This window comes from Monomorium pharaonis, chromosome 8 (assembly GCF_013373865.1).
Source record: "Monomorium pharaonis isolate MP-MQ-018 chromosome 8, ASM1337386v2, whole genome shotgun sequence".
NCBI classification, from domain to species: Eukaryota; Metazoa; Arthropoda; class Insecta; order Hymenoptera; family Formicidae; genus Monomorium; species Monomorium pharaonis.
This window is the reverse complement of record NC_050474.1, coordinates 15,777,015-15,789,511: the sequence shown is the minus strand read 5'-3', so window position 1 is coordinate 15,789,511 and position 12,497 is coordinate 15,777,015. Positions and strand designations below refer to the sequence as shown.

Here is a 12,497-nt window from a genome sequence, read left to right as displayed (position 1 = left end):
ACACGTAACGATTGGACACAGCTCGATTGGACACACACGATTGGATACGGCACGATTGGACACCGCATGATTGGATACCGCATGATTGGACACCGCACGATTAGACACCGCACGATTAGACACCGCATTATTGGACATCGCACAGTCTTTTAATGAAAAACATTAATATATCATATAACAGATTATCTAATCTGAGAAACATCTAGCAGAAAAAAGTGTCGCTTTGCCAGAAAAAAATGTGAATTTCAAACGTCTACGTATTTTTACGAGCATCTCGTTTTACATGGAAAATCGCAAACCTTTGTGGTGCAGAGAATGGTTCGCGCGCGCGGGTAGGTGCAAGGCGGGAGGCCTTCGGCCCGCTATTATCTGTGATATAAATATATGACGACTCGGAAATCTCCCGAGTTCCATTTATAATTTTCGTTTAATTTTATTTAAGAACATCCGATTGCATTCCTTTCTCTAGCAAAGAAATTCTAGCAAAACTTCGCAGGGAACCTAGCGAACTCACGCGATTTTGCGAACACAAATTTGTGCGTTTGACAACATATTTCAAGGAGAATCAAATTGGCGGCGGACACTTGTGACTTCTCTTGTAAGTTTGATTATAAATATAATAACTATAAAAAAAATTAATTTTGCAGCAATCTACTTGATATTGTAGTATTATAAAAATGCATTATATCTTGTGCGTGAAAACTTCTGTAAGGTAGGTGCCTTATACACACGCTATCTATCATTCAATTACGGACCGTTCTCAGGAAAATTACAGTGAACTTGGCCGAGTGATTATACCTTATATTTTTACACTGTATTCGAAAAGCAGCATTTGAAGAACTGTCTTCTTTTCACATTTCAAAATTGAAGAAAAATGTCAGTGAGGCAATCTAAGGAAATGATTTGATCGGTCTTAGGTGAAATATTGTTTTTTTATAGCACATCTAAAAAGAGTTTCAAAAGTTTCAGGATGACAATTTCAATCTCCAAGGCATTTTCCAGGACAACCAAGAAAAGTTAAAGATGAAAAATTAAAACAGTTATTGGAAGAAAATTCTGTCAAACTTAATCAGAGCTTGCAAATGCATTTGCAGTGATTCACAAACAAGCTATTTTGAAATGCCTACTCAAACTTGGTAGGGTTTAAAAGGTGGGCTTTTTGCGAGTTCTGCTGTACGACAATGCTTGGTCGCATACAGTGAGAACAATCAGCGGAAGTCATCTGCGATATGGGCTTGGAATTCTCTCTTACGCAGCATATTCATCAGACTTTGTCCTTTCAGATTCTTTCTGATCCCTGCAATGTCATATTGGTTGATTCTTACTCTGATGACTTGATTCCCAAGTTTCCTGGGGAGGTTCACAAAAGTATCGATCAATTTATCAATTCGAAATCACCTTTTTTCTAAAGTGTATTTATGCCAATTATTTGAAAGATGGCAAAAGTGTGTAAAAAGTAATCTATTTAGGAATTGTAGGATTATTTATTTTTTTGTGAACAAACAACATGTTTTCTTTAAAAAGGCCGAGAATTAAGTGTACACTTAATATACAAATGATGTGTGCCTGCGTGCGCGTGTATGTGTGTGTTTATGCGCGTGCACATTATCACAAATGATATTTGTAATTCTTTAAATATTTATTTCAGATTAGCTGTAAACAATATGCATTATCTTAGCAACGTTTTGGGTATTAAAGATCCTATCCACAAACAAAAAATTGCTTTAAAAGCAATGGACGTTGTTCTTTTTGGACCTCCTAAAGGTACTTTTTAAATATTTAAAGAGATTTTTTATTTAAAAAAATTGAGAGATGTTATATGATTTTTTATTTTTAAGGCTCCTGGTTTAATCAAGAACTCTGCGTTGACAGTAGCGATACATAAGTAGTAGGAATAAGAACTAAAAGGCGAGATAATATTATATTGACTCAATTTATTCTTACATGCCACTTCATTATTGTTTACTTTGTGCTAGTGTTATAACGTGTGACGTATTTTTACGACTTCAAAAAATTGTTCGAAAACTAAGATTAGTGAAGAAAACAATATGTGGATGGTACATTTTTTGTTCCTTTCGACAGCTGTCCAACGTCTGACTGTGTGCTTTATCACATAATTAGGCTTTATATGATACGGTTGTTTATTAACTGTCAAGGAAAAAACAATTTTTAGATTATCTTACAAGTGTACATACTAAAGGGATCTGAGGTGTTATTTCACTGAAATATCTTTTTTTTTTTTAATGGCATACAAGAATTCTCAGCATGATATTTCTCGCTTCTCACGTTACGAATTCAGTATGGCGGTAGTAATGGAACTGGAGTCTTAAATGTCTTTTAACAAAAAAAGCTTTTAGCATTATTATCTTTAAATACTTAAAATAATGAGTAATATGCGAGAGAAGTATGTGCATTTTTTATGTTTTACGGAACACGCGGGGATCGTGTGAGTCAGTATTTTTTTTTGTTCAGTTTGACGTGCTGAATTAAAAAATTACAGCCAAAGTGCTCTAAACATTCAGGAAAAGTTGTGAAATATATTTTAAATAGAAGAAAGAAACAATTGATTTTATCACTTTTTCGAGTTATTTGATCATATTTCTTTTATATTTCCATTACAATTGTAACTTTTATTTTCACTCTTGAATAAATAAGATAATTTCAATCTAATTATTGATGCCAGTCAGTTAATGAGAGAGATGCCATATAACTACATATATTCCTGCGTTTTCCATTTCCCGTGAGAAGGTCCACGGAACGAATTATTAATGGATAGTGTACATTCATCTGAATAAGTTCAAATTTTTGGTGAACACAATTGTTCTAAAAATTGGTAAAGTCTAAGTATCAATACGTTTCTTTAAAAAATTGTTTTGGAAGAGAAGCGTTCTCGTATTTGCAATACATATATACATATAATATATAGTTTATTCTTTTATTCTTTGCGTTTATATTTTTTTTTTTATTTGTTTGAACTGTTTAATTCAAAAATTCAATTACAATGACAAAAAATTACTTTTTCAGCACGAAGTGAAGTAAGCGAGAGGCGTCAATAGCATTGTGACAAAAAGTAACAAATCGCTAACATGGCTTTTTTAAGATAGGATAGGACTTTGTTATTTTTTAATAATTTTTTATTTATATTTGCATTACATATATAAACATGGAAAGCATGTAAAACATAATTACGAATGTACGATTTCAAAATTAATAATATCTGTAATGTTTATTAAAAGATATTCTTTTAACATATAAAAGATGGTATTCCGTTTTATAAATGCTCTAGAATAAGTCTTTATCATGATATCATATTTATTCATTAATGAAAATAAAAGGCACTATTTTAATGGAAACATGAAAGAAATATGATCAGATAATTTGAAAGATGATAAAATAAATTCATACTTTCTTCTATTTAAAATGTTTTAATATTTTTCCTGGAAACTTAGAGCATTTGAGCTGATTTTTTAAATTTAGCTCATCGAACAAGAAAAACTGAATTGTATGATTCCTACATGCTTCGCAAACACCACAAATGCACATACTGTTGTAAATAATAAAAATATTTTATTTTTTTTATTTAGATACATAATCTTTATAATATTGATAAGTATTAATGCGGAGAAAAGAATTGTTTAATAATAACGGTTTAGAACAAACTACATTGCTATCTTTTTACTAGTATGTTATATTTAATCCCTTCGGGACAAGAAACTTAATATTAAGCTTATAATTGGATTTACCGAAAACACTATTCATTTAGCTAAAATTATTTCTTTCGACATAATTAAATTTGTGCGCCTTAATTATATTTTTATATATATTTTTTAACACACTTTTATTGCAAATAACGTTAAACAATAATTTTAACAATGAACAATAATATAAAGTTTAAATACAACAAAAAAATAACTATTAATTTTCTTTCGGACCAAAAGATTAATATTAGGCGCTGGTAGAGCAATATTATTTTTTTTTGTAGTTCAACTCACCGACAAGAACAAAAATTGTAACACTAAAACTAAAAAAGTCGTTCAAAAAAGGGCCAGTCTTCTATAAGTTTAAGAAAATTTTATATTTTATAAATTTATTTTATATTTTACAGGAAAAACTTTGGAATTTTTTAGTTCTAAAATGTTCTTTAATGTTCTTTTTTTCATAAGTACAATTTAAAAAAATTCTTATTTTATGTGAAAAAATTTGTAAACCTCCCTAATATTGCGATTTAATAATTTATCTATAGCAAATTTGAAACTATATGTAATAATTAATAGATGCTGGACACAACATCAAGGATTTGGTACTGGTTACATTATTATTTGGAGCACTTATTGGATGTTGGTACGTATATCAACAAAAGAAAAATTCACAAAAGCATTTACATAGAATGATGAAGGACATGGAAAGTTTGCATAAAGCGGAACTTGCGTTGGAAAATTTGCAGGTATTTTTTTAAAGATACACTAATAATGTTTGATTCTAACAGAATTATAAAAATAAGGTCTCTTTTTTTTTGTTTTTTCTTACTAAAAATTGGTAAAGTCTAAGGTTCTTAGCAGAACGGCTGATTTATAATTTTGAGACAATATGTTAAATTTGTAAATCTTTGACTTGTATTCTGAGCTTACTTTTATCGATAAAAATACCGATAAATTTGCTATTAATGTGACGATAAATATGTAACCATATTCTGAACGTACTTTATTTGGACTTTTAGATACAAACTGTTAGGCATCGTATAAAATTGTGATTTTTTTGGCAAACATACTGTTTTACTAATCAATGTTTTACTACTTTTATATCACTTTTATATTATTTTTGATAAATATACTATTAAATGTATCCAGGTCTACGTTTATTCAATATAAAAAGGCAACTTTAATTAATTCTAATGATGTTATACGATATATTTTTTTTATTTTAATAAAAAATAGAATAAAATTGAATAAACAATAAAATAAATAAATTGAAATAAATAACAGTATAAAGAATAAAGTATAAAGAATAAAATGAATAAACTAAAAGTAAAAAATAATTAAAATAAATTAAATGAATAAGTATATGTGTATATACAATAAATAAATAATATAAATAATAAAATAAATAATTTATAGAATAATACATAGAATACATACTGTTTATTTTATGTTATTATTATGCTTTACCATTATTATATTATGATATATATGTTGATGGTGTAGCGCAGTGAGTTTTGCATTTGCTTTTTGTGCTGAAGACCCAGGTTCAAACTTTGATTAAATTTAATATTTATTCGTTTGTTACCTCTTGGAAAGCAATGGTAAACCATCAGAGTATCTTGTCCAGAAAAAATTCCTTTAATAGGCCGTTAGTAAAAAGCGCATATCGCAGAAATACGCTGAGGAATCGCCTATGATCGTTACGGTCATGGCATTATATAAGAAGAATATGTTGACGTTTCAATATTTGATAAAAAATGTGGAAATTATTTTTATTAGGGATTTCTGACGATTTTGATGACTTTCAAATATGTTGTCAAGTTCATTATTTTGAACAACTTTTACCTATACATGTTAACGCCGCTCGGCCTTAGTTGAGTTATATATAAAGTTATTAACAAAAAAAGTTTCATAAATGCGATACCCTCTTGAGTGACCTTTAAAAGATTTTAATTTCTTATTTTTATGTTTGCATACTTTTCAAGCGAAGCGAAGTCTACTTACCAGAGGTTTCCCCCCTGCTTACAGAGCGAAGTTCACGCTTGTACTATATCATATGGATTTTTGACTTTCAGCGCGAAGCGAGATCCTCCCACACCTCCCCTCTGCTTACACGATGTCCACGCTTGTTATACTTTTTGTTAAAGATAATATTTTGTATTGAACTATTTGTGCTTTTGATTGAAAGAGAATATATTTTCAATCAAAAACACAAATAGCTCAATGCAAAGTATTATCTGCTTTAACCAAAAGTACACTGTATTTTTTATTTATATTTGGTTAAAGCAGAAAATATATTCTTTGCTTTAATCAAAAGCTTTGCCCCTCTTTCTGCACCTTGCCTACACGTTTTCTGTATTACATGGGTTTGTGACTTTCCAGACGAAGCAAGGTCCATATCTCCCTCTGCTTTACGGAGCGAAACGACGTTTCACGCTTGTACTGTACCACATAGGTTTGCGCCTTTATTTACTACTTTAGAAGCGAAGCTAGGTTCACGATTGTAGTAACTTTTACCCCACTTTTTCTACAATATTTTGCGTCATAGAACTTGAAAAAAACATTGTGTTATATAGCCGAATTTTTGTTTCGACGGCAATATAACTTTAATACAAGAATAGTTGACTTTTTTGACATAATGGATGACATTTTTCTAATTTCTATTAATAATAATGAAGATTAATGTTTATTGAAGTGCTGTTATTTTTTTTATACTAAACCTAACTTAAATTTAATTTAAAACTAATAAAAGCAAGAAATTAAAAAAAAAATTTAAAAAGAAACTTGTGTATAACTCAAAAACTATGGTCGAGTGACAGTAACATATATAGGGAAAAGTTATTCAGAATAATGTACTTGACAACATATTTAAAGGTCATCAAAATTGGTGAGAAATCCTAAGGTAAATAATTGCCAAAAATATTAAAATTTAAAGAATAAATGATGTATTCAAAAATATGGAATACAAAAGGACAATCGATGGTATCAGTAACGTTAAAAATTTGATTAGTGTGATATATGTTCGCACATGTTTGTGTTTGATAAGAAACTAGAAACACGACATAGTAAATAAATTTTCTAAAATTATTGATCTGAAAATTCAAGGATGCATTTTGTTTTGTGCAGTATAATAATGCTTTGGCAGAAGTGCACTTTAAGTACAAGCATTTACATTGCATTTATTATTACTACGATGTTGAGAAATAGAACGAAGTAAAGTTTGTAATAGGAATAGACGCGTTTTTTTGTCGACTTGATTGGCAAATTAGTTTATTTGTTAATAATTACATGACATTTTAACCTAGAGTTCAGGTCCTTATCAAGTGAATGATTACATTGATTTTGAAATTTTATAGAAACAATAATGTTCGGTGAATCTGTGTCTACAAATTACTGATTTAATATTTATGGTGTCAAGATATGTGTAAAATATAAAATTTTATCATGTGGTTAAAATTCGTAAAATAAAACGTTAAGTGTTGCCAATATTCACATATTATTTCTAAGTTAAGTGATAACTTTATGACTGATAGAAAGTTTGTAAATTGTAGTGTGTTGTTTGCGACTGACTTGGTGGCCAATCACAGTGCGAAGCAGTTATGATGCATAACATAACAATCATAAATGTATTTCTAAGATAAAAGTACTGTTAACGTGTGTTGAGAATAAGCGTTGAGAATAATTTTAATGGCGCTTTTATAAATTTATTCTTATTTTTAAAGTTGGTGGTATAAATGTGCCAATAAAAGTGAACTTAGAATACGGGCCAAAGGTCCATTAATTTATTTTCTATTTTATTATTTATATTTTATGTTTATTTTATTTTAATCACTTTTATTTTTTTATTACTATATTTTATTCTTTATACTATTATCTGTTTCAATTAATATTATGAATTTTATTTTATTGTTTATTTCATTGTTTTAATATACTTTTTTATTAATAAAATTTGTTGTATAACATTATTAGGATTAATTAAAGTTGTATTTTTATATTGGATAAATGTAGACTTGAGCATATTTAGTGCTACATTTGTCAGAAACAATATAAATGTGCTATAAAAATAGCTTAGAATAGTATTTTTGTTATAAAATTGTACTTTTATACGATGTCTGGTGGTATAAAAGTATCAATAAAAGTGCATTCAAAATATGATTACTTTGTTATCACATTTATGGCAATTTTATCGGCACTTTTATTGATAAAAGTAAACTCAGAATACAACTCAAAGACGTAAGTCATAAAAGTTGTTTTAAAATTGTAAGTCAATTATTTTGCTAAGCCCCTAAAAAAAAAAGTTTAACTAAGAAGGAGAGGTTACTAGAGTCTTTAATGAGAAAATATCTTGATAAGAAAATCAAGATTATTGTATTTATATATAATCGATTGCAGAAAGAACTGGAAAGAGCAAGAATGGAACAAGAAAGTGCGGCTACCGAAAAACAGAATTTAGAAAAACGTTTGCAGGATGAAAGCTTGGGATTACATACTTCGTATTCGGATCTTGAAGTATCGCAATTGAAAGCGGAAATTGAAGTTAATGCCGTTCTTTGTTTATTTTATACATTACATATGCAAAGTAATGTATCCTTATCAACTTGTATATATTGCAGATGTTAAAGTTAGAGTTACAACGTGCCGAAGGTGAACTCGAAGATAGGTGTTGGTCGCCACCAGCTGGATTGCAGCACTGGTTACAGTTGACTCATGAAATTGAAAACAAGGCTTATACGAATAAAAAAATAGCAGCTGAGAAACAACTTCAACAAGCACGAGAAGCGGTAATCTAATCATTTAATCAGGATTTACTAGCAGGAAAACTTGGTATTTTTAAAGAATTTATTTTTATCCGTAATCATGGATTTTTATTGATACATTTGTTAGAACTTTTTGGAATTTTACCTTTGAATTTAAATTCTATCTTTTTTGACAAAATTGTTTTTTAAATTATTTTTTCTTGATAAGTTTAAATAAATTAATAATAAATACGCATGTGTATTTTTATATAACACGTAAGTTTTCTTAAAAAAGTTAATGACATTATAACATTCTAAACTAACGTTGTGTGTCACCTTTAGAATTCTGTTTCCGATTAGCTATATTTTGTCCGGCGAGAACCCATAAACAGAGTGCGCATGAATAAAGCAGAGTGAGGAAAGCTTAACACTTTATTTGATGCCGTACATATAGCGCGCTTGGGCCCATGGCTTGGGCCAAATGTAGGTTAGGTATTGTACACACACTTATATCGTATTTCATTTAATTGTAGAAAATTGTATTGCTCGAGTATTGACAACTTGTGTCAATTTGTGTCCTAAAAAGAAAGCAACCAATATATATTTGTTATTATGTACCTAGTATTGTTTATTTTTCTTCAAAGAAAATAATGGTGTTTTCAAACATCCGGTAATATTTTAGGTTTTTGTAAAACTATAGAATTTTGTGAATACTAGTTGAAAAATTTACTTGTAACGCGAAACTGAGCTGTTCGACAGATATTTCAATAATTATCGATATTATGGTGGCCCCGCGTTATCTGGTGAGCGACATGAGCAGTAAAACGGTGTAGAGCAGGTTACTCCTGCGCAAATTGAACGAAAACTTGTTTGCTGCGTTTATAAGTTTTCGTTGGACAGAGTATAGATCCGTGTATGGCATATTATTTCTTTTTTTTTTAAGTCTTTTTTGTTTACAAGCGACAATGTTTACACACAACTTGTTGGACGGTTTCTTTTTTGCTGTGCTTGCATTTGGCAATAAGTCGGGCAAAGTCGGCCACCTTTATAAATTAATAACATGTTAACTATTGCGAAAATTGCAAGATAGAAGAGGACTATCTAAATATGAAAAAAGTCAAAAGAACTATATCGAAAATTGGCCCAGAGCACCCAGAAATAAAACATACCATTTTAATCTACATCAAAAAAGATATAGGAAATGCATAGTTTTAGTTCGAAAAAATTCAATTTTACACTATATTACTTGTGTATGGATAAATCTATGTAATCTATATTCTATACTATAGAATGTAGATTTTATGCTATAGAATGTAGATTCTATATTATAGAATGTAGATTCTATAAGTATCATTTTTTAATGTTTTAATTAAGTATTTATATATGTATTTGTGTTATTTTGTGTATTTATATTTTTGATGTAGATTAAGATGGTATATGTTTTATTTCTGGGCGCTCTGAGCCCAAAGCCCCATATATTTTTGATATAGTTCTTTTAGGAACACTCTGTATAAAATTAAAAAACTTAAGAATTGAATTAAAAAACTAATTAATGAACTAAAATAGTACATTGTATAACAAATGCGGAACATCTTCTTTGGCCCATGTATCTACTCCTTGGGCAATAGTCGAACCGTACGAGTTGTACGTACTATTTTTTGTTACAAGTGTGTAGAAATGGTGGCGGCGAAAGCGAATTTAGGGGGAAAGGAGGAAGATGGAACTATTTGAAAATGAAAAAAATTTTAAATAGTTTTGTAATAACTAAAATTATATTTAGTAATATTTATCTTTGTTGTATATATTTTTCTTTTTTTTTGCGGCAAAAGATTCTTTGCGGTCTCTTTCGCAATTTGGAAGAATTCTAAAGGTGCGAGTTTGCTGTCATTTTCGGATTATAACGGTATTAATCTTATTTTATTACTGACTATTGTAACACCATGTATTGACTTTTTTTTATATAATCTTGATATGATGCAATCTAGAATCTAGATACAAACAGGCAGGTTAGCTAAAGCTAGGTTCATGAAAAACGCGGTAAGCGTGTAGAACATGTGAAAAAAGCGTATAAGAAAGTAGTGCAGAAAAGTTGCTGCACGATAAGCTGGGACAATCTATTGGGAGGCTAAAAACAGTAAAATAATGAATTACTTGTGTGAGAAAATTTTTGTAAGAAATTGACTTTTTGAACTAAAAAGGGATACGCAAAAAATGAGTTGTAACAAAAAATTTATTAAGAAAAATTTATTTTAAAGTTGGATAAGAAAATTTTTTAATCTTGGAATTTTTAATAAAATTTCTAGTAAATCTACGAATTCTCAGAATTTTTTTTGTTACATATGCGTTGAAAGTAGTCCCTTTCATGTCACTTCTGTGCGTAAAATCAAGGATTTTAGCACTTTTCTTGTCTTTTAATAGATGACGTGAATTGTTACTAAATACTTTTTAGCACATTTGTTAATTTTAGCCACATTTCAGCACGCACAAACGCGTCATCTCGCGACACGCTTATTGTAACTCTTGCAGACACTACTTAGCACTACTGAAATTAACCGATGTTACGTTGCTTTTATTGCGAATTTAATCTTGACCTGTTAATTTGCGAGAATCCAAGACATTTAAGGGACCACACATCAATGCACGAGTAACAAAATATGATATACAACACGGCCTTTTGTGCATTTATGTAGGTAAATGCACTTGTGCATAAAAGGCTGACTTTACGCTCTTATCATATAGAGTCATTCAGAACAACTTTAGGTCCGTAAAATGACGTATTCCTGACGCAATTCTAAGACGATTTTTCCTTTACCAAAATTTTATTTGAAGCGCAGTTTTTGAGCCAAAATAGTTATAAGCCAAAATAATTAACGAATCACGCGTCGAGTACAGAAGGCAGGCAGGAGCGGTGCGCCACGAGCGTAACGCGGGCGCGCCTGACTATCCGCGTCAGCTGACGGGTGATTACCACCGCGTAAGTCGCTAACTATTTTATTTTATAACAAAATTATGCTTTAAATAAAATTTTGGTAAAGAAAAGATTGTCTTGGAATTGTGTTAGAAACACGTGTTCTTTAAAATCACTGTAATAACCAAAAGTTGTTCCGAATCGCCGGCCGTTGGACGCTGCAACCAGCTAATTGCTACACGCGATGTGTGTGTATGCCGTGTTTGTGTAAAAGAGAGAGAGGGAGAGAGAGAGAGAGAGAGGGTGGGGTGGGAAAGACATTTATACACACGCACGCATACACTTTCTCTCTCTCTCTCTTTTTTACAAATATGGCATACACACACATCGCGGGGACTGTTCCGATTGTGCACATAAGCGATTGGACACAGTAGTATTTCTCGATTGGACACAGTCGCGATTGGACACAGACTCGATTGGTCACAGACCCGATTGGACACGGACTCGATTGGACACGGACCCGATTGCACACGGACCTGATTGCACACGGACGCGATTGCGCACCGACCCGTTTGCACATGGACCCGATTGCGCACCGACCCGATTGCACACGACCCGTTTGCACACGGACCCGATTGCACACGGACCCAATTGCGCACCGACCCGTTTGCACACGGACCCGATTGCACACGGACCCGATTGCGCACAGACCCGTTTGCACACGGACCTAATTGCACACGGATCCGATTGCGCATCGACCCGTTTGCACACGGATTCGATTGCACACGATACGATTCCGCATTGCAGATAGTGCATGGTTAGCGACTTGGACGGGGTGGGTGCGGGAGGGGGGCGAAACCCCCCTTGCACCCCCCGTGTATGTGTGTATGTGTGTGTGTGTGTGTGTGTGTGCACAAAGCATTTTCTGCACCACATGGGTTTGCGACTATAAAATATGTATAAAAAAGAAAAATTTTATAATAAATATTTTGTACGTATTTTTATGTCTGAGTTTGCCAAGTATAAAAAAATAATGAAAAATATTTATGAAAATATTAAAAATAAATATTTATGCTATTATAATCTAAAAATATAAAAAATATTTCGAGTTTATATGCCATAAATATTTTTCAGTACATTTTAAAAATATATTTT

General features: G+C 31.0%; 1 protein-coding gene across 2 annotated transcripts in view; it reads left to right on the top strand.

Moving 5' to 3' along the window:
- LOC105833731 (stromal interaction molecule homolog) overlaps positions 1 to 12,497 on the top strand; it is a 98,847-nt gene that overhangs the window by 34,137 nt on the left and 52,213 nt on the right. For both annotated transcript variants that reach the window (XM_036290663.1, XM_036290662.1), the window contains exons 5-8: positions 1,649 to 1,764; positions 4,275 to 4,444; positions 8,091 to 8,234; positions 8,312 to 8,479. In XM_036290663.1, the coding sequence (XP_036146556.1) occupies positions 1,649 to 1,764; positions 4,275 to 4,444; positions 8,091 to 8,234; positions 8,312 to 8,479 (598 nt within the window). The remainder of the gene's footprint in view (positions 1 to 1,648; positions 1,765 to 4,274; positions 4,445 to 8,090; positions 8,235 to 8,311; positions 8,480 to 12,497) is intronic.